Below are 22,526 nucleotides of genomic sequence, written 5' to 3' on the forward strand. Positions count from 1 at the left end.
ATAAAAGACAAATGAAAAATAGGTATAAGCCAACTGGATTTAATGAAGAACAGAATACAAACCCTCAGGGGGTATAGGTCAATGTAGCAAAATACGTATAATAGACAAGGGAATATGGGAGACAACAGGGAAAATGGGAGACAACAGGTAAAATGGGAGACAACAGGTAAAATGGGAGACAACAGGTAAAATGGGAGACAACAGGGAAAATGGGAGACAACAGGGAAAATGGGAGACAACAGGTAAAATGGGAGACAACAGGGAAAATGGGAGACAACAGGTAAAATGGGAGACAACAGGGAAAATGTACCAGGAGAGGAGTGAGCAGACCGTAGTCCTGATGCATAGTTGGACAATATTCCATGTTGCCACAAGGTGGCACACCATGCCTGAGAGAGGGGCCCTTATTCCCAGCAGAGGGAAATTAGAAACAGGCCAGACAGGGGTCCATATGGAATCGAGTTCGACCGAAGACCCTGAAGAGTGCTTCCAAAGGTAACCAAGGGAATCAAGCCCCAGCACCTCCCTAGCAGGCCGAGATAGGGGCAGCTAGGAAGTAGGTTCAGACAGCATCAGGAAGAATGCACCTATGTCTATACCAAGTTCCCAGTGTGCAGTATATAGATAATAAAGCTGTTGTTGAGTAAATAAAATTTGAGGCGCCCATTATTGTTATATAATCGCCCAGCCGCACGAATCCAGCACCCTGATAAGGTAATCGCATCTGAGAAAGCCAAGGCCGGGCAGGGAGGGTAAGCCATGAACCCTATGCATATGACCATTAATTCCCCTTTCCCAGTTAGGGCCCCCACCAGGGGAAGGGGAAGTCAGTACTTCTGTCCATAGTCCGGTGAATCAAGGGGCCTGGCCTCCCTATCCTAACATGTAGTGCCAGATCCCACAGAGGTGCCTGTCAGAGCAGAGGGGGCCTGCTGGAGGGTGTCTGTGGTGGTGCCTGTCAGAGCAGAGGGGTCCTACTGGAGGGTGTCTATGGTGGTGCCTGTCAGAGCAGAGGGGACTTGTTGGAGGGTGTCTGTGGAGGTGCCTGTCAAAGGAAGCATGTCGGTGGAAGGGAAGGGCCCTCTCAAACCACCACCACCAGGCCATATCTCAAATCCAAGATTTCCGTTGGCGGCTCTGATCCCAATAACAGCTTCCTGCTTGACTACAGAGATCAGTACAATATCTCTTGTGTACAGACAACACATTCTTAACATTGAATAACTACTGTGTTACATAACATACTGGCTCACTCAGTGTGAAACATAGTTACTATATGATTATCCTGTCCTGTCTAAAAACATATGGTCCACTTGTTAAAGAGGTAATCCAATTGGCACTTTATATTATAATTTTTCTCATATATGCAGCCTTTGATCACCTTAATTGAAAACTAATGGCCTAAGTTTCCAATCGATTGGTTCTCCCATTATCGATCATCAAAGATCCTGCTTCCCAGGGCTCACTAAATGGCCGCCTTTCAGTTTCAATCAATCCTTCAGTCAGGGTCACTCAACAGCTACAATGTATTCTTATATTACTAAGGTAACATTATCGACTGTTACAGTTTGCAGATCAAACTGCTGGAAATATTGTCAACAAATTATCACAAACAGGAAAGTGTTACAAAGATCTGCTGGGGAGGTGGCTAAAGCCTGCTATAGAAATCAAAGGATTCTCAGTATATTAAAAAAAACTCATTAAAAATGTCATTGAGTTGAATAAAAAAAATGTAGTAAGTATTATCTAATACTACAGAACTGATTAATTTAAAAAAACGCACTTAGGATATTTCATGAATTGCTCCTTTAAGCCTATTAGAGGCGATATAATACACCTTATATCATTCGGGGGTAACAGAGGGCCTGGAAGCTGCATGTGGGATCCCCAATCCTCAGGTCACCTCAGTGACCCCATCCCTGTATCCCTCCAGTGCGGAGGAAGCAGAGATGTTACTGGTGAGGGTCGCAGCTTCTCCCCGCTGCTCTCCTTGCTAATCACTAGTTCTCTAGGTAAGAAGAGGAGCGGGGACAGTATCCACAAGCGTGCTGGTATTAAGCAGCTCACTGGAGCGGGGAGACACTCCTACCCACGGCTGCAACGTATAACTACCCACGGCTGCAACGTATAACTCCTACCCACGGCTGCAACGTATAACTCCTACCCACGGCTGCAACGTATAACTCCTACCCACGGCTGCAACGTATAACTCCTACCCGCGGCTGCAACGTATAACTACCCACGGCTGCAACGTATAACTCCTACCCACGGCTGCAACGTATAACTCCTACCCACAGCTTCAACGTATAACTCCTACCCACGGCTGCACCGTGTAACTCCTACCCACAGCTTCAACGTATAACTCCTACCCATAGCTTCAACGTATAACTCCTACCCACAGCTTCAACGTATAACTCCTACCCACGGCTGCAACGTATAACTCCTACCCACGGCTGCAACGTATAACTGCTACCCGCAGCTTCAACGTATAACTCCTACCCGCGGCTGCACCGTGTAACTCCTACCCGCGGCTGCAACGTATAACTCCTACCCGCGGCTGCAACGTATAACTGCTACCCGCGGCTGCAACGTATAACTGCTACCCGCGGCTGCACCGTGTAACTCCTACCCACAGCTTCAACGTATAACTCCTACCCGCGGCTGCAACGTATAACTGCTACCCGCGGCTGCACCGTGTAACTCCTACCCACAGCTTCAACGTATAACTCCTACCCGCGGCTGCAACGTATAACTCCTACCCACAGCTTCAACGTATAACTCCTACCCGCGGCTGCAACGTATAACTCCTACCCGCGGCTGCACCGTGTAACTCCTACCCGCGGCTGCACCGTGTAACTCCTACCCGTGGCTGCAACGTATAACTCCTACCCACGGCTGCACTGTGTAACTCCTACCCACAGCTTCAACGTATAACTGCTACCCACAGCTTTAACGTATAACTCCTACCCGCGGCTGCAACGTATAACTCCTACCCGCGGCTTCAACGTATAACTCCTACCCGCAGCTGCAACGTATAACTCCTACCCGCGGCTGCAACGTATAACTCCTACCCGCGGCTGCAACGTATATCTCCTACCCGCGGCTTCAACGTATAACTCCTACCCACAGCTTCAACACGAACTCCTACCCACAGCTTCAACACGAAGTCCTACCCACAGCTTCAACGTATAACTCCTACCCGCGGCTGCAACATATAACTCCTACCCACAGCTTCAACGTATAACTCCTACCCACAGCTTCAACGTATAACTCCTACCCGCGGCTGCAACATATAACTCCTACCCACAGCTTCAACGTGTAACTCCTACCCGCGGCTGCACCGTGTAACTCCTACCCACAGCTTCAACGTATAACTCCTACCCGCGGCTGCAACGTATAACTCCTACCCACAGCTTCAACGTATAACTCCTACCCGCGGCTGCAACGTATAACTCCTACCCGCGGCTGCACCGTGTAACTCCTACCCGCGGCTGCACCGTGTAACTCCTACCCGTGGCTGCAACGTATAACTCCTACCCACGGCTGCACTGTGTAACTCCTACCCACAGCTTCAACGTATAACTGCTACCCACAGCTTTAACGTATAACTCCTACCCGCGGCTGCAACGTATAACTCCTACCCGCGGCTTCAACGTATAACTCCTACCCGCAGCTGCAACGTATAACTCCTACCCGCGGCTGCAACGTATAACTCCTACCCGCGGCTGCAACGTATATCTCCTACCCGCGGCTTCAACGTATAACTCCTACCCACAGCTTCAACACGAACTCCTACCCACAGCTTCAACACGAAGTCCTACCCACAGCTTCAACGTATAACTCCTACCCGCGGCTGCAACATATAACTCCTACCCACAGCTTCAACGTATAACTCCTACCCACAGCTTCAACGTATAACTCCTACCCGCGGCTGCAACATATAACTCCTACCCACAGCTTCAACGTGTAACTCCTACCCGCGGCTGCAATGTATAACTCCTACCCGCGGCTGCAACGTATAACTCCTACCCGCGGCTGCAACGTCTAACCCCTACCCACAGCTTCAACTTCTTACTCCTACCCGCGGCTGCAACGTATAACTCCTACCCACAGCTTCAACGTATAACTCCTATCCGCGGCTGCAACATATAACTCCTACCCACAGCTTCAACTTCTTACTCCTACCCACAGCTTCAACTTCTTACTCCTACCCACGGCTGCAACGTATAACTCCTACCCGCAGCTGCAACGTATAACTCCTACCCGCGGCTGCAACGTATAACTCCTACCCACAGCTTCAACGTATAACTCCTACCCGCGGCTGCAACGTATAACTCCTATCCGCGGCTGCAACATGCAACTACCCATGGCTGCAACGTATAACTCCTACCCACAGCTTCAACGTATAACTCCTACCCACAGCTTCAACGTATAACTCCTACCCACAGCTTCAACTTCTTACTCCTACCCCCGGCTTCAACGTATAACTCCTACCCACAGCTTCAACTTCTTACTCCTACCCACAGCTTCAACGTATAACTCCTACCCGCGGCTTCAACGTATAACTCCTACCCGCGGCTTCAACTTCTTACTCCTACCCCCGGCTTCAACGTATAACTCCTACCCACAGCTTCAACTTCTTACTCCTACCCACAGCTTCAACGTATAACTCCTACCCACAGCTTCAACGTATAACTCCTACCCGCGGCTGCACCGTGTAACTCCTACCCGCGGCTGCAACGTATAACTCCTACCCACGGCTGCACCGTGTAACTCCTACCCACAGCTTCAACGTATAACTGCTACCCACAGCTTTAACGTATAACTCCTACCCGCGGCTGCAACGTATAACTCCTACCCACAGCTTCAACGTATAACTCCTACCCGCAGCTGCAACGTATAACTCCTACCCGCGGCTGCAACGTATAACTCCTACCCACAGCTTCAACTTATAACTCCTACCCGCAGCTGCAACGTATAACTCCTACCCGCGGCTGCAACGTATAACTCCTACCCGCGGCTGCAACGTATATCTCCTACCCGCGGCTTCAACGTATAACTCCTACCCACAGCTTCAACACGAACTCCTACCCACAGCTTCAACACGAAGTCCTACCCACAGCTTCAACGTATAACTCCTACCCGCGGCTGCAACATATAACTCCTACCCACAGCTTCAACGTATAACTCCTACCCACAGCTTCAACGTATAACTCCTACCCGCGGCTGCAACATATAACTCCTACCCACAGCTTCAACGTGTAACTCCTACCCGCGGCTGCAATGTATAACTCCTACCCGCGGCTGCAACGTATAACTCCTACCCGCGGCTGCAACGTCTAACCCCTACCCACAGCTTCAACTTCTTACTCCTACCCGCGGCTGCAACGTATAACTCCTACCCACAGCTTCAACGTATAACTCCTATCCGCGGCTGCAACATATAACTCCTACCCACAGCTTCAACTTCTTACTCCTACCCACAGCTTCAACTTCTTACTCCTACCCACGGCTGCAACGTATAACTCCTACCCGCAGCTGCAACGTATAACTCCTACCCGCGGCTGCAACGTATAACTCCTACCCACAGCTTCAATGTATAACTCCTACCCGCGGCTGCAACGTATAACTCCTATCCGCGGCTGCAACATGCAACTACCCATGGCTGCAACGTATAACTCCTACCCACAGCTTCAACGTATAACTCCTACCCACAGCTTCAACTTCTTACTCCTACCCACAGCTTCAACGTATAACTCCTACCCACAGCTGCAACATATAACTCCTACCCACAGCTTCAACGTATAACTCCTACCCACAGCTTCAACGTATAACTCCTACCCGCGGCTGCAACATATAACTCCTACCCACAGCTTCAACGTGTAACTCCTACCCGCGGCTGCAATGTATAACTCCTACCCGCGGCTGCAACGTATAACTCCTACCCGCGGCTGCAACGTCTAACCCCTACCCACAGCTTCAACTTCTTACTCCTACCCGCGGCTGCAACGTATAACTCCTACCCACAGCTTCAACGTATAACTCCTATCCGCGGCTGCAACATATAACTCCTACCCACAGCTTCAACTTCTTACTCCTACCCACAGCTTCAACTTCTTACTCCTACCCACGGCTGCAACGTATAACTCCTACCCGCAGCTGCAACGTATAACTCCTACCCGCGGCTGCAACGTATAACTCCTACCCACAGCTTCAACGTATAACTCCTACCCGCGGCTGCAACGTATAACTCCTATCCGCGGCTGCAACATGCAACTACCCATGGCTGCAACGTATAACTCCTACCCACAGCTTCAACGTATAACTCCTACCCACAGCTTCAACGTATAACTCCTACCCACAGCTTCAACTTCTTACTCCTACCCCCGGCTTCAACGTATAACTCCTACCCACAGCTTCAACTTCTTACTCCTACCCACAGCTTCAACGTATAACTCCTACCCACAGCTTCAACGTATAACTCCTACCCGCGGCTGCACCGTGTAACTCCTACCCGCGGCTGCAACGTATAACTCCTACCCACGGCTGCACCGTGTAACTCCTACCCACAGCTTCAACGTATAACTGCTACCCACAGCTTTAACGTATAACTCCTACCCGCGGCTGCAACGTATAACTCCTACCCACAGCTTCAACGTATAACTCCTACCCGCAGCTGCAACGTATAACTCCTACCCGCGGCTGCAACGTATAACTCCTACCCACAGCTTCAACTTATAACTCCTACCCGCAGCTGCAACGTATAACTCCTACCCGCGGCTGCAACGTATAACTCCTACCCACAGCTTCAACGTATAACTCCTACCCACAGCTTCAACGTATAAATCCTACCCGCGGCTGCAACATATAACTCCTACCCACAGCTTCAACGTATAACTCCTACCCACAGCTTCAACGTATAACTCCTACCCACAGCTTCAACTTCTTACTCCTACCCGCGGCTTCAACGTATAACTCCTACCCGCGGCTGCAACGTATAACTCCTACCCACAGCTTCAACTTCTTACTCCTACCCACAGCTTCAATGTATAACTCCTACCCACAGCTTCAACGTATAACTCCTACCCACAGCTTCAACTTCTTACTCCTACCCCCGGCTTCAACGTATAACTCCTACCCACAGCTTCAACTTCTTACTCCTACCCACAGCTTCAACGTATAACTCCTACCCGCGGCTTCAACGTATAACTCCTACCCGCGGCTTCAACGTATAACTCCTACCCGCGGCTTCAACGTATAACTCCTACCGACAGCTGCAACGTATAACTCCTACCCACAGCTTCAACTTCTTACTCCTACCCGCGGCTGCAACTTCTCCTACCCGTGGCTGCAACGTGTAACTCCTACCCACGGCTGCAACGTCTTACTCGTACCCGCGGCTGCAACGTATAACTCCTACCCGTGGCTGCAACGTATAACTCCTACCCGCGGCTGCAACTTCTAACTCCTACCCGTGGCTGCAACGTATAACTCCTACCCGCGGCTGCAACGTCTAACTCCTACCCGCGGCTGCAACGCCTAACTCCTACCCACGGCTGCAACTTCTAACTCCTACCTGTGGCTGCAACGTGTAACTCCTACTCACGGCTGCAACGTCTTACTCATACCCACGGCTGCAACGTCTTACTCGTACCCACGGCTGCAACGTATAACTCCTACCCGCGGCTGCAACGTCTAACTCGTACCCACGGCTGCAACGTCTAACTCCTACCCGCGGCTGCAACGTCTAACTCCTACCCACGGCTGCAACGTCTAACTCCTACCCACGGCTGCAACGTATAACTCCTACCCGCGGCTGCACCGTGTAACTCCTACCCACAGCTTCAACGTATAACTCCTACCCGCGGCTTCAATGTATAACTCCTACCCACGGCTGCAACGTCTAACTCCTACCCACGGCTGCAACGTATAACTCCTACCCGCGGCTGCACCGTGTAACTCCTACCCACAGCTTCAACGTATAACTCCTACCCGCGGCTGCAATGTCTAACTCCTACCTGCGGCTGCAACGCCTAACTCCTACCCGCAGCTGCAACGTATAACTCCTACCCGCAGCTGCAACGTATAACTCCTACCCGTGGCTGCAACATATAACTCCTAACCGTGGCTTAAATGTGTAACTCCTACCCACGGCTGCAACGTATAACTCCTACCCACGGCTGCAACATCTTACTCCTACCAACGGCTGCAACGTCTAACTCCTACCCACAGCTGCAACATCGTACTCCTACCCACGGCTGCAACGTCTAACTCCTACCCACAGCTGCAACGTATAACTCCTACCCGCGTGTGCAACGTATAACTCCTACCTGCAGCTGCAACGTGTAACTCCTACCCGCGGCTGCAACATATAACTCCTACCCGCGTGTGCAACGTATAACTCCTATCCGCGGCTGCAACGTATAACTCCTACCCGCGGCTGCAACGTATAACTCCCACCCACGGCTTCAACGTATAACTCCTACCCACAGCTTCAACATTTAACTCCTACCCGCAGCTGCAACGTATAACTCCTACCCACAGCTTCAACATTTAACTCCTACCCACAGCTGCAACGTATAACTCCTACCCGCGGCTGCAACGTATAACTCCTACCCGCAGCTGCAACGTCTAACTCCTACCCGCGTGTGCAACGTCTAACTCCTACCCACGGCTGCAACGTATAACTCCTACCCGCGGCTGCAACGTATAACTCCTACCCACGGCTGCAACGTATAACTTCTACCCGCGGCTGCAACGTATAACTCCTACCCGCGGCTTCAACGTATAACTCCTACCCGCGGCTTCAACGTATAACTCTTACCCGCGGCTTCAACGTATAACTCTTACCCATGGCTGCAACGTATAACTCCTACTTGCGGCTGCAAAGTATAACTCCACCCGCAGCTGCAACTTCTTACTCCTACCCGCGGCTGCAACTTCTTACTCCTACCCGCGGCTGCAACGTATAACTCCTACCCGCGGCTGCAACGTGTAACTCCTACCCGCGGCTGCAACGTGTAACTCCTACCTGCGGCTGCAACGTGTAACTCCTACCCGCGGCTGCAACGTATAACTCCTACCCGCGGCTGCAACGTGTAACTCCTACCCCCGCGGCTGCAACGTATAACTCCTACCCGCGGCTGCAACGTGTAACTCCTACCCGCGGCTGCAACGTGTAACTCCTACCCGCGGCTGCAACGTGTAACTCCTACCCGCGGCTGCAACGTATAACTCCTACCCGCGGCTGCAACGTATAACTTCTATCCGCAGCTTCAACGTCTAACTCCTACCCACAGCTGCAACGTATAACTCCTACCCACAGCTGCAACGTATAACTCGTACCCGCAGCTGCGACGTATAACTCGTACCCGCAGCTGCGACGTATAACTCCTATCTGCGGCTGCAACGTATAATTCCACCCGCAGCTGCGACGTATAACATGTACCCGCAGCTGCGACGTTTAACTCCTAACCGCGGCTGCGACGTATAAATCCTACCCGCGGCTGCAACGTATAACTCCTACCCACAGCTGCAACGTATAACTCCTACCCGCGTGTGCAACTTATAACTCCTACCCACAGCTGCAACGTATAACTCCTAGCCGCGTGTGCAACTTATAACTCCTACCCACAGCTGCAACGTATAACTCCTACCCGCGTGTGCAACGTATAACTCCTACCCGCGGCTGCAACGTATAACTCCTACCCGCGTGTGCAACGTATAACTCCTACCCGCGGCTGCAACGTATAACTCCTACCCGCGTGTGCAACGTATAACTCCTACCCACAGCTGCATTGTTTCGGAACTCAACCTTGATACAGGTCCCAGTTATGACCGGAATGTCGAACTAACATGGGATAAAAACACTTTGACACTTTTCAAGACCTGCGACTGGATACCCTCGTCTCTGCTTTGATGTACTACACTCTGATTACCTCCAGTTCCCTGTGCCTGTTATTTCCTGCAATATTTCTTGCTATATATAGTTGTAATATGCTGCCCTTTTCAGGACTAAAGGCACTTCCACGAGGCCTTTGAAGTATATTCGGTTGCTCACCCCTGCCTTATATGTATGTATACTAGGTTCTTGGTGCATTTTCAAAATGTAATATCACCCAACACACCATTGGAATATTTGTTTGTACTGTACACTGCTTGTTTACGGTTGCCTAGCAACGACCAAAGTTGGCAATCCTTGCGGTTTCATGCCATGTTAGTGGCATCTCACTAAGGGGCATATAGGTCTGTGTGTCTCACTTTGCACCGTGTCTTTAAAAAGGTCCAAAATGTGCCTATTTCTTTTTTGTTTCAAATGTTTTATTGGTTTTCATAAGGGAATGAGTACAAAACAGTGCATTTTCATCATAACATATCAGGGGTGTTTCAGTGCGGCCCAGGAAACCGCACCTCGATTCCCCAACCGGCATTGTAGTTAGGGACCTGGGTACGCAGGCGGCACCGCACAGCCCCACCCAACCCTGACAGGCGTCTGCATTTTCGACCCTCTCATTCTCCCAGCCGGGAGAGCGAGCGCTTTCTTTGAAATATATTTAGTTTCCCCTTTGCTTTAGGAGAAAAAGGATAGAGAGCAGAGAGAAAAGAAAAAGGGGAGAGAGAATGAGGAGAAGGGAAGGGGTAGGGGAAGGGAGGAGGGGGAATGGGCGGGCGGGGAGGAGGAAAGGGGGAGGAAATCCTCCCCCCCAGTAGCCCCACCCCCGATCCTGCGCCAGGGCAGGTCTCAGTCCAAGGCTAGTTTGCTGAATTGGATTTTAGTTATAGGGCCATACCTCCCAAACTTTGTTGAATTTATCGACTTTTTGGTTTAGCTTTGCCGACAACAGCTGAATTAGTCTAACTTCACTGATTCTGCTGAGCACCATCTGCTTGTTAGGCGGTTTGATCCTCTTCCAGTTTGCGGTAATTGTGCAGCGCGCTGCTGTCAAGATGTACAACACCAATTTTTTAATCTGGTGGGGAAGGTCTTCAATGGGTTTTCCAAGCAGAAAAAACACTGGGTCCAGCAGGACTTCTTCTCCCACCATCTCCTCCACCATGGCCTGGATCATCCTCCAAAACGGTCTTATCCTGGGGCACGTCCAACATATATGTACCAGTTCTCCCGGCTGGCCGCACCCCCTCCAGCAGAGATCAGACAGGCCAGGGAAGACCTGGCTCAGCCTACTCGGGGTGAGGTACCAATGAAATAAGATTTTATAGATGTTTTACTTGATGGAAGTGCAAATTGAGGTTTTGGCTGCTGCTTCCCAGATGTCCTCCCAGTCATCTCTATCTATGTCTAGACCGAGGTCTGCAGCCCACTTGAGCATATATCTATGGTTAACGGGAGCAGAGGTGCTAGTCCCACGTAAAACTCAGAGATCAAACCCCCTCGATATGCCCCCACAGCGCATATCTTCTCAAACTTGGACGGGTTGTCGAACTTGGAGTTGTGGGAGACCGCTAATAAGAAGTGTCTGATCTGGAGGTAGTTGAACAGGGGAAAACCCATATAGGTATATTTTTTTAGCATTTCGGGGAATGTCAAAAGCATCCCTTTGTCTATCAGATCAGACGCTCTTCTTATGTTGGCCTGTTTAAAGAGTGTAAAATCTTTAGGGTCACAACCTGGGGGGAAGTCCAGGTTGCTGAATAGTGGAGTAGCTTCTGAAGGGGAAGATGTTAAGCTATATTTTATTTTTGCTTTTGACCATATCTTCCACGTGCACCTCATAGCTCCCAGGCTCGTCTTGCCCGACACTATCTCCCCTCCCCCCCGACCACATCAGAGCCGGGAGGGCGAGTGGAGAGACGCAGGAGGACTCAATCTCCAACCAGCAGCAGGACTCAATCTCCATTCCACCGCTTGTTTTAGGTGGGCTGCTAAATAATACTTGGTTATATCTGGTACTCCTAGGCATCCACACTCCCTCGGTGCCACCATGACCGACCTAGCTACTCTGGGCTTTTTGTTGTTCCAAATAAATTGGAAAATTCTATTTTGGATGTTTTTGAGGTCCGACCCCGGGACAAGGATTGGCAACGTCTGGAAGAAATACAATAGTCTAGGAAGAATATTCATTTTTACAGATGCAACTCTACCCAACCATGATACATTGTATTCACTCCAACTCTGGAGATCTTTTTTTATTTCTGCGAATAGTGGGGGGTAATTATGTCTATATAGGTCTCCATAGGTATTCGCAATTTTGACTCCCAGATATTTAATGCAGGAGGAGCTCCATTTGTAGCTAAAATTAGCTTGTAGTAGTTTAACTTCGGAAGGTGTCAGGGAGAGATTCAGGGCCTTAGATTTGTCGTTATTGATTTTGTATCCTGACACCTGGCCAAATGTTTCTAGCTGTGTTTGGAGGTTTGGGAGGGTTGTCAGGGGGGAGGACGAGGATAAGATCACATCGTCCGCAAATAGCGATATCTTCTATTCCTCTTGACCTATATTGATACCCTTTATATTTTGGTCTTTTCGAATTATTGCTGAGAGGGGCTCAATCGTTAAGGAAAAGAGGAGTGGGGACAAGGGGCACCCCTGTCTCGTACCATTTCTTATTATTACGGGGCTTGAGCCTCCGCCCGGGAGTTTCACCAATGCTGATGGGTTTTGGTCAAGGGCTCTGACCCCCTCAAGGAAGGGTCCTCTGAAGCCGAAATTAATCAGAGTTTGATCTAAGAAGTCCCATCGAATTCTATCAAAAGCTTTTTCGGCATCTAGTCGCAGGATAAAATCTTTTATTTTTGAGAGGTGCACGTGGTCGATGATGGTTATAATTTTACGGGTGTTATCCGAAGCTTGTCTGCCCGAAATGAATCCCACCTGGTCTCTGTGGATCAAGCTCGGCATTATTGGGTTTAGCCTATTCTCTAATAGTTTGCTGTAAATTTTTAAGTCCGAATTGAGAGAAATCGGCCTGTAGCTACCACAATTTAATGGATCTCTTCCCTCTTTGTGGCTTATTGCCAGGTTCGCTGAAGACATAGAGGGAGGGACATCTTCCCCTTCCAAGAAGGAGTTATGAAAACTTCTAATAAATGTGGGACCAGCACCGCCTTAAACTTTTTGTAATAATGATTGGAGAAGCCGCCCGGGCCTGGGGTCTGGGGTCTTGTTTATTTTTAGCTGCTTTAAAACTTCAAGTAGCTCATCGGCTTTTATTTTTTCATTTAGTTAGAGGATGGTCTCTTCGGAGAGGGCCGATAGGCTGCCCTCTGCTAAATATTTTGAGATAGCCGTCAACCCAGGCTCAGTGTTTTGGGAGGGGTTCAGATTGTAAAGTTTGGTGTAGTAATCTGCGAATTCTTGGGCAATTTCGTTTTCTTTGAATGTTTTAGAGCCGGTTTTAGTTCGAATTGCCATAATTTGGGATTTGACTCTTAGACCTCTTAATTTATTGGCCAAGCAAAATGTGCAAAAATATTTCTATGTGTCTACAGCTTCCATATTGCGCCCCCAGGCCAAAAATTGGTTATCATTAATGCCCTTCCAAATATACTCCATTCGAAAACACTTGTAGAACCTTATATAGCAATTTGTGCAGGTATATTTTTTATTTATAAAAATGTTTTATCAGGAAGTAATACATTGAGAGTTACCTTTCGTTTTCAAGTATGTCCTGGGCACAGAGTTATAACAATACATGGTTACATTAAAAGAAAAGGGTTATACAGCCAATTCAGACATTTCATGGGCAGATAGAGTTGCTGGTAGGTTTACCCATAATATGAAAGCTTGTACATTTTTATACCCGGCTAAAGTGGGAAAGGAAATTGCAAATGAGGCCGGCGTGGCAAGTAATGCCTCATCCCCTAAATATGGGACACACTAAAAAGCAATGGCCGTCATTCCCCAGCGGCTGGAGTGTCCCTGGAACAATGAGAAAACAGAGCACTACTCAGGGAACAAGTACGAGGAAAAAATAGAGAATGTGTATTTCATTAAAAATTATATTAATTTATTGGTCATGAAGACAAGTAAGCGAAGGTGTCGCCTCACCAACGCGTTTCACGCCTAAGCACTTTATCAAGGTATCTTGAGACACACACACACACACACACACACACACACACACACACACACACACACACACATATGTGAAACAAGGCAGCAGGCACTCTGTAAACAATGAAGAGCTGATGTTTATCCCATATGCGATATTGAAACAACAGGTATTACCAGATCTTCATCCGGAAAGAAGAGACAGCACACAGCCAAGTTGAAATAACAATATATTGAGGTAACAAAAACCAAGGCACTACATCCGACGTTTCGGTCAGCTACACGTGACCTTCCTCAGGGATGTGCATTGAAAGAGTGCCAGTGAACAAACATATATACCCAAACCAATCAAAATTAATCAAACTCACCGTGTGCATACCAATTGCAAACATGCAAATTCAAACAGGTGGGGTTGGTGACACGCAATGGCTTCGTGGAACACACCGCCATCTTGCAGCATCATCTACACTGCTGCACTCATACAGGCACTGTGATTCTACTTTGTCTGCATCCGCGCCAACCTCCGGCGCCGTCGTATGACGTCACGCTATGCGCCGTATTCGCGCATGTGCAGTGCAAACCAAAGGCTCATATAACCTATCCATGTAAATACATAGTAATGTTTGCACAGCAGCGACACTCACAGGTGCCTGGATGTACTGCACAGTATAGATTACCCAAAATGCTGCACCATGTCTGCCCACTATGTCTGTAGGCAAATAGATTGTCTATAAAGACCTATAAAAATATAACCCCACACATAAGGGCCCATCAAAGAACCTGGGGAAATAAAGCTTAAAACTACTGAGGCATGTGTATAAGATTTGTGTGTCACCAAACATCACCAACATATAAACATATTTTTTTGAAGTTTCAGTGATTTTTTTTGTACTTTTTTTTTTTAAAGTGATCATGTTGGTAGCTTTAAATGCGGCAGATCCAGGTGTATTACATGTGGACACCTCACTGTGTCACCATCCTTTCAGTCGTCCTCTAACGGGTCTGTTTATCCCATTAAAAGTTCCATACACTGCCAAATCACTCATGTGGTTTATATCTTGTCTTGTTCTTGCAATTTCCAATACGTTGGGCGTACCAAGCGATCCCTTTGTCTCAGATTTTTGGAACACAGACGTGCCATTATTAGAGGGAATTTAAATCATGGTGTTCCTCGTCACTTCTCTAATGTACATCTTAAGGACCCTGCATGTCTTAAGATCATAGGGATCGAGAGTATCTCCAGCTCTAAACTGGGAGGAGATAGATTTAAGTGCCTATGCATTCGGGAATCCTACTGGATTTACCAGTTAGGTACGTTGGTACCTCAAGGATTAAACGAATGCATTGATGCTAGTATACTTGTATAATCTAGATTTCCAGTCCCGTGTGATCAGGGTGTCCCCCCTGCTCTGATCATATTTTTCAGTTTGCTATCATCCTTAATCCAAGTTGGTGTACCTATTAGAGAGATATAATCCATATAGTTTATCACCCTATGGGGCCTATGCAGAGAGCAGCGAATTTTAAAATTGGCGAATTTATTAAAAAGTAGCTTTTTTGGAGAGTTTTATTCTCCATATGCAGAAATGTGCGAATTCTGCTATGTTTAACATGAATGCGTCTGGCGAGTTTAAATTGGCGAGATGCGCGCTTCAGAAATGTGTAAAAAAAAATTTGCGCCTTTTTTTTCCCTTTGCTATGGCCGCGAGCGGCAGCTTCTTGCCAATTTTTTCTGGCGAGGCAAAAAGGAGACAATCGCGCCATTTTATTGGCGCGAACAGCCGCTAGATGCCGTTCGCGCCTCTCTGCATTAGGATATTTTTAAAACTGGCGAGATTGAGGTTCTCGCCAGCCGCGAGGCGAGTTTTACAAATAGAAAAGAAAAATTGGCGCGTTTTTCGGAACTCGCCATTTTCTGCTGTTTTCTGCGCGATTTTCTCCAAAACATGGCGAATTTCGAAATAGCGCTGCTCTCTGCATAGGCCCCTATATCTCTTATAGTTGGTTTCTTACATCTGCATCATTTACCTATCAATACACATCATTGTAATTTTTATTTTATAAATTGTTTTATTTATTCTTTTATTTTTACCCATATGAATCTATATAATCATTTTTACTGTTGACTATATATACATATCTGTTTTTGTCTCATCAGGATTGTAGTATTATAATTATAATTTATTTTTAGTTGGAGATGTTGTAGGCTGCATAGATTGGTTTATATATTATTAACAGGAATGTTTGTATATATTGGATGTATGGTATATTTTATCCCAAACATTCTCCTTGTTATTTTACAGGTTAATTATTGCAACTGACATCTATTTATCGTTAAATATTTATTTATCTTATTAATTACTCATTAGGTTATTTATAATTCTGTATAGGCTCAGTATGTTATTACATTTGTGTCCGACACTGTAGATAATCCTGTTCAGCCGTTTATTGTTTATTATTTACACGCACGCACGCACGCACGCACACACGCACACACGCACACACGCACACACGCACACACACACACACCTTGGTTCATAAATACTTTTCTCCTGCAGAGGAATGTGTATAACTCATGAATAAGTTTCTTTTGTTCCCAGTGCTAAATATTCATGGGCAGAGCCTGGATTTCCATATAAAACTTTATTTACACATTAACAGAATAGTGACACACAGGTGTAAACATTGTTCATCAGGCTTCTCCCGAGGACACCAAGCCACTCCCATGGTCTCAGGCCCCTTCCACTCTCAGTCTGCACCTCCAGTATCTCCCCCACCATGCGGGGCAGGAATCCCCCTAGGAAGTGGAAGAAGGTGGGGCAGAGTCCCTGGGGGTCACTCTCTGGGGTCAGAGTCAGCTGTGCAGGACCCTCTCCTGTCAACTGGGCCGTCACCGTCAATCTCATCAGAGGCTCCTCCCCCCTTTTCTGCCCTTCTCCCAAGGCCAAAGGCCCGAGAAACTGTGGCCTCAAGCTCCGCCCCCTGCGCCGCCTCTCGCAAACGTTCTCCTCTCCTTGCGCCGTCCCTCCCCACACCCGATGCCACACGCACACCCCCCATGTGGGGCAATCTCCCCCCTTCTCAAGGAGTCGCTTGATTGGCTGGGGGTCCGGGGGGTCCTTATGTGTCCTGATTGGCTGGGGGTCCAGGGGGTCCTTATGTGTCCCCTGTTTCCTCTCGCACGAGGGTCTCGCTGCTTCTGGGGTGATTTGCACAAGTGTCTCTGTTGTACTCCTCTGTCCTCCCTCCCTCTCTCCTCCTCCTCCTCCTCTTTCTCCCGCTCTCTTCGCCTCCCTCCTCCCGCTCTCGTTTCCTTTCCTCTGTTTCACACCTCTCGCTCTCCCGCTCCTCTCTTCCATGCTCCCCACTGCCCTCTTTTTTTCCTCCTTCCCTCTGATGCAGTCCCCTCACCATTAATTAGCTCCCCATCGCACAGCGCTCCCCGCCTGTGCACTCTCTCTCTCTCCACCCCCTCTCTTTCCTCATTCCTCCCCTATCTCCTCTCCCTCACTCCCTTCTCTCGTCACTCCCTCCTCGCAGGTGCACAGCAGAACCTCCCCCATGACCTTCCTCACGGCAGTGCATGCCCCCTCCAGTGAAGCCCCCCTCAGGGGTATTGGCACCACTAGACACCCCTGCACTCCCCCCTCTCCCACGGAAGAGGTGGGAGGGGGGGAGAGGAGGAGCAGGGTTATCCCCCACGGCCGGCTCCCTGGGGATGGGAAGCGGTAGAGAGGGAGCGGCAGGTCCGGACAGCGGCGGCGCACTGTGTGGAGAAGCGTCGGGCCGTGCGAGCGCTCACGTTACCGCACACGTTGTGACTCAGCTCAAAGGGGTCTTGCACGTTGAGGGGTCCGAGGCGAAGATCCACCGACCCAGGTAGGAGGTGGGGAGGGGTGGGGGAGGGGGAGAGCGAGGCCGTCCCGGGGGGAGAGGAGGAGCGAGGGAAGGTTCAGGGAGGAGAAGAAAGAGAAAAACTCAGAGAGCAGAGAACCTGGAGGGGGGGAGGGGAGAGAGAGAATGGGAGGGGGAGAAAAGGAAAAGGGAGAGGGTAAGGGGGAGAAAAGGGTAAGGGGAGGGGGGAGAAAAGGTGAACGGGAGGGGGGAGAAAAGGGGGAGGGGGTGCAAGATGTGTGGGGGGAGAAGGTGAGGGGGGGAGAAGGTGAGAAGGGGAGGGGAGAGGGGGGAAGAGATTGAGGGGAGGGGGGAGGGGGAGAGGGGGGAAGAGATTGAGGGGAGGGGGGTGAGGGAGAGGGGGGTGGTGGAGGGGGTAAAGAGAGGGGGAGGGAGGGGAAGAGAGAGGGGGAGGTGGGAGAAGAGAGGGGGAGGTGGGGGAAGAGAGAGGGGGAGGGGGGAGGAGAGAGGGGGGAGGGGGGAGGAGAGATGGGGGAGGGGGGGAAGAGAGAGGGGGAGGGGGGGAAAGAGGGGGGAGGGGGGGGAAAGAGGAAGGAGGGGGGGAGCGAGGGGGGAAGCGAGAGGTGGAGGGGGGGAAGAGAGAGGTGGAGGGGGGGGAAGAGAGAGGTGGAGGGGGGGGAAGAGAGAGGTGGAGGGGGGGGGAAGAGAGAGGTGGAGGGGGGGGGGAGAGAGAGGTGGAGGGGGGGAAGAGAGAGGTGGAGGGGGGAAGAGAGAGGTGGAGGGGGGGAGAGAGAGGTGGAGGGGGGGGAAGAGAGAGGTGGAGGGGGGGAAGAGAGGTGGAGGGGGGGAGAGAGGTGGAGGGGGGGGAACAGAGAGGTGGAGGGGGGGGAAGAGAGAGGTGGAGGGGGGGAGAGAGAGGTGGGAGGGGGGGAAGAGAGGTGGAGGGGGGGAAGAGAGGTGGAGGGGGGGGAAGAGAGAGGTGGAGGGGGGAAGCGAGGTGGAAGGGGGGGAGAGAGGTGGAGGGGGGGAAGAGAGAGGTGGAGGGGGGGAGAGAGAGAGGTGGAGGGGGGGGAAAGAGAGAGGTGGAGGGGGGAAGAGAGGGTGGAGGGGGGAAGAGAGGAAGAGAGAGGTGAAGGGGGGAAGAGAGAGGTGGAGGAGGGAAGAGAGGGGAGGAGGGAAGAGAGGGGAGGAGGGGGGAAGGGAGGAGGGGGAGGGGGGAAAGGGAGAGGGGGAAGGGGAATGTGGGAGAAGGGGACAGAGAAAGGGAGGGAAAGTGAGAGAAAGATAGAGAGGGAGAAAGTAATTATGAGAAAGAGGGAGAGAGTGATGGATGGAGGGGGAGAGAGAAGAGAGAGGGGAGGGGGGAGACAGAGATGTTATACATTTTCCACCACACTGACCATATACAGTGCCCCTGCTCTCTTTATAGTAACACCTGTGTTATATACAGGTCAGGCTCACTCACTTAGGTTCTGCTGATTGTCACTGGCTCTCACTGTTGTGGGGTCAGACGGGAAGCTGCAGTCCCAGCCGTCAATCACCTGGGCGACCTTGTTAGCTAAAGAGTGAGGGACACAGGTGTGATTAGATGTGTATGTGTGTGGGAGGACAATGTAACACTAGGTGTGTGTGTGGGGGGGGGGGGGAGGGGTCACTGTATCATTAGGTGTGTGTGTGGGTCAATGTGTCATTAGATGGGTGCATGTGTGTGGGGTCACTATAATATTAGGTGTGTGCGTGCGTACGTGTGTGTGGCGGTCATTATAATATTAGATGTGTGCGTGTGTGTGTGTGGTGGGGGGGTCCCTATATCATTAGGTGTGTGTGTATGTGTTTTTTTTTAGGTGTGTGTGTATGGGGGGGGGGGGTTAGGTGTGTGTGTATGGGGGGGTCACTGTATCAATTATTTGTGTGTATGTGTAGGGGGGGGAAATCACTGTATCATTAGGTGTGTGTGTATGGGAGTGGGGTCCCTGTATCATTAGGTGTGTGTGTATGGGGGGGAGGGTCCTTGTATCATTAGGTGTGTGTGTACGGGGGGGGGGTGTCACTGTATCATTAGGTGTGTGTGTACGGGGGGGGGTGTCACTGTATCATTAGGTGTGTGTGTACGGGGGGGGGGTGTCCACTGTATCATTAGGTGTGTGTGTACGGGGGGGGGGGTGTCACTGTATCATTAGGTGTGTATGGGGGGGGGGGTCACTGTATCATTATTTTGTGTGCGTGTGTGTGTGCGGTGTCACTGTGTCATTAGGTGCGTGCGTGATTACGTGTGGTTGGTCCCTCACCGGCTTCCTCTCGCAGCTGGCTCAGGGGGGGGTATTACTGGGGGGGCTCCTCGTTTGCAGGAAGAAGATGACGAGCAGCGTCAGAGCGTAATTATTCAGCAAGGGCCCCCCCCCTAACGGGTTACCTGAGAGGTGAGAGGTCAGATGTCAAGCTGGCCCTAAATTCTTCCCCCAACTCACAATCTCAGACGCATATTCTCTCGTGCCTCTCCTTCCTCCCCCTATTCTCGCGCCCCCTTCCTCCCTCTATTCTATCGCCCCCCTCTCCTCCTTCCCCTATTCTCTCGCCCCCTCCCCCTATTCTCTCGCCCCCTCTCCTCCCTCAATTCTCTCGCCTCCTCTCCTCCCTCTATTCTCTCGCCCTCTCCTCCCTCTATTCTCTCGCCCCCTCTCCTCCCTCTATTCTCTCGCCCCCTCTCCTCCCTCCCCCTATTCTCTCGCCCCCTCCTCCCTCCCCCTATTATCTCGCTCCCTCTCCTCCCTCCCTCCCTCTTCTCTAGCGCCATCTCCTCCTATTTTCTCACACCCTCCCCCTTTTCTTTACCCTCCCTTTCTCTCCTCCCCCACCCTAGATCTCTCTCCTGTATTTCCTACCCGACCCCATCTCCCTCTCCGTTCCCCTTACCCGCAAGGTGGCTCTCCCGGGCCCAGTAGCGCACCGTGTACACGAGCGGTGGGACTCGCGGGTTCCAGGTCCGAACAGAGGCGCAGGAAGGCGGAGTTTACACAGAGCCAGCCTGGTGGGGGGGGGGGAGAGGAAATAGGAGATGGAGACCAGTCTAGGGAGGGAAAACGCAGAGCCAGTCTGGGGGGAGGGGAGAGAGGAGACCTACAGATTACAGAGGGCGGAGAAGGAGCAGTTACACAGAGCCAGTTTGGGGGGGGGGGGGGGGGGGGACAGGGGTGGGGAGAGAGGACCTACGGATTACAGGCGGCAAGAAAGGCAGAGTTACACAGAACCATCCTGGGGGGGGCATGAGGGAGAGAAGACCTACAGATTACAGAGGCGCAGGAAGGAGGAGTTACACAGAGCCAGCCTGGGGGGGGCATGAGGGAGAGAAGACCTACAGATTACAGAGGCGCAGGAAGGAGGAGTTACACAGAGCCATCCTGGGGGGGGGCATGAGAGGAGAGAAGACCTACAGATTACAGAGGCGCAGGAAGGAGGAGTTACCCAGAGCCATCCTGGGGGGGGCATGAGGGAGAGAAGACCTACAGATTACAGAGGCGCAGGAAGGAGGAGTTACACAGAGCCAGCCTGGGGGGGCATGAGGGAGAGAAGACCTACAGATTACAGAGGCGCAGGAAGGAGGAGTTACACAGAGCCAGCCTGGGGGGGGGGGGGCATGAGGGAGAGAAGACCTACAGATTACAGAAGCGCAGGAAGGAGGAGTTACCCAGAGCCAGCCTGGGGGGGGGCATGAGGGAGAGAAGACCTACAGATTACAGAGGCGCAGGAAGGAGGAGTTACACAGAGCCATCCTGGGGGGGCATGAGGGAGAGAAGACCTACAGATTACAGAGGCGCAGGAAGGAGGAGTTACACAGAGCCAGCCTGGGGGGGCATGAGGGAGAGAAGACCTACAGATTACAGAGGCGCAGGAAGGAGGAGTTACCCAAGAGCCATCCTGGGGGGGCATGAGGGAGAGAAGACCTACAGATTACAGAGGCGCAGGAAGGAGGAGTTACCCAGAGCCAGCCTGGGGGGGGCATGAGGGAGAGAAGACCTACAGATTAGAGAGGCGCAGGAAGGAGGAGTTACACAGAGCCATCTGGGGGGGGCATGAGGGAGAGAAGACCTACAGATTACAGAGGCGCAGGAAGGAGTTACACAGAGCCAGCCTGGGGGGGGCATGAGGGAGAGAAGACCTACAGATTACAGAGGCGCAGGAAGGAGGAGTTACACAGAGCCAGCCTGGGGGGGGGCATGAGGGAGAGAAGACCTACAGATTACAGAGGCGCAGGAAGGAGGACGTTTACACAGAGCCATCCTGGGGGGGGGGGGGCATGAGGGAGAGAAGACCTACAGATTACAGAGGCGCAGGAAGGAGGAGTTACACAGAGCCAGCCTGGGGGGGGCATGAGGGAGAGAATGACCTACAGATTACAGAGGCGCAGGAAGGAGGAGTTACACAGAGCCATCCTGGGGGGGGCATGAGGGAGAGAAGACCTACAGATTACAGAGGCGCAGGAAGGAGGAGTTACCCAGAGCCATCCTGGGGGGGGCATGAGGGAGAGAAGACCTACAGATTACAGAGGCGCAGGAAGGAGGAGTTACACAGAGCCAGCATGGGGGGGGCATGAGGGACAGAAGACCTACAGAATACAGAGGCGCAGGAAGGAGGAGTTACACAGAGCCAGCTGGGGGGGGGC

At 51.0% G+C, this 22,526-nt stretch overlaps 1 protein-coding gene across 1 annotated transcript in view; it reads right to left on the reverse strand.

The window, feature by feature from the left end:
• Nucleotides 1-16,645: 16,645 nt before the first annotated feature.
• TUT1 (terminal uridylyl transferase 1, U6 snRNA-specific) overlaps nt 16,646-22,526 on the reverse strand; it is a 58,709-nt gene continuing 52,828 nt past the window's right edge. The window contains 11 exon segments of the mRNA XM_075569401.1: nt 16,646-16,959; nt 16,961-17,015; nt 17,017-17,039; nt 17,041-17,415; nt 17,497-17,750; nt 17,753-17,876; nt 17,878-18,005; nt 19,332-19,424; nt 20,155-20,188; nt 20,191-20,279; nt 20,780-20,849. Of these exon segments, the coding sequence (XP_075425516.1) occupies nt 16,666-16,959; nt 16,961-17,015; nt 17,017-17,039; nt 17,041-17,415; nt 17,497-17,750; nt 17,753-17,876; nt 17,878-18,005; nt 19,332-19,424; nt 20,155-20,188; nt 20,191-20,279; nt 20,780-20,849 (1,539 nt within the window). The 3' untranslated portion in view covers nt 16,646-16,665.

This window comes from Ascaphus truei, chromosome 14 (assembly GCF_040206685.1).
Source record: "Ascaphus truei isolate aAscTru1 chromosome 14, aAscTru1.hap1, whole genome shotgun sequence".
Taxonomy (NCBI): Eukaryota; Metazoa; Chordata; class Amphibia; order Anura; family Ascaphidae; genus Ascaphus; species Ascaphus truei.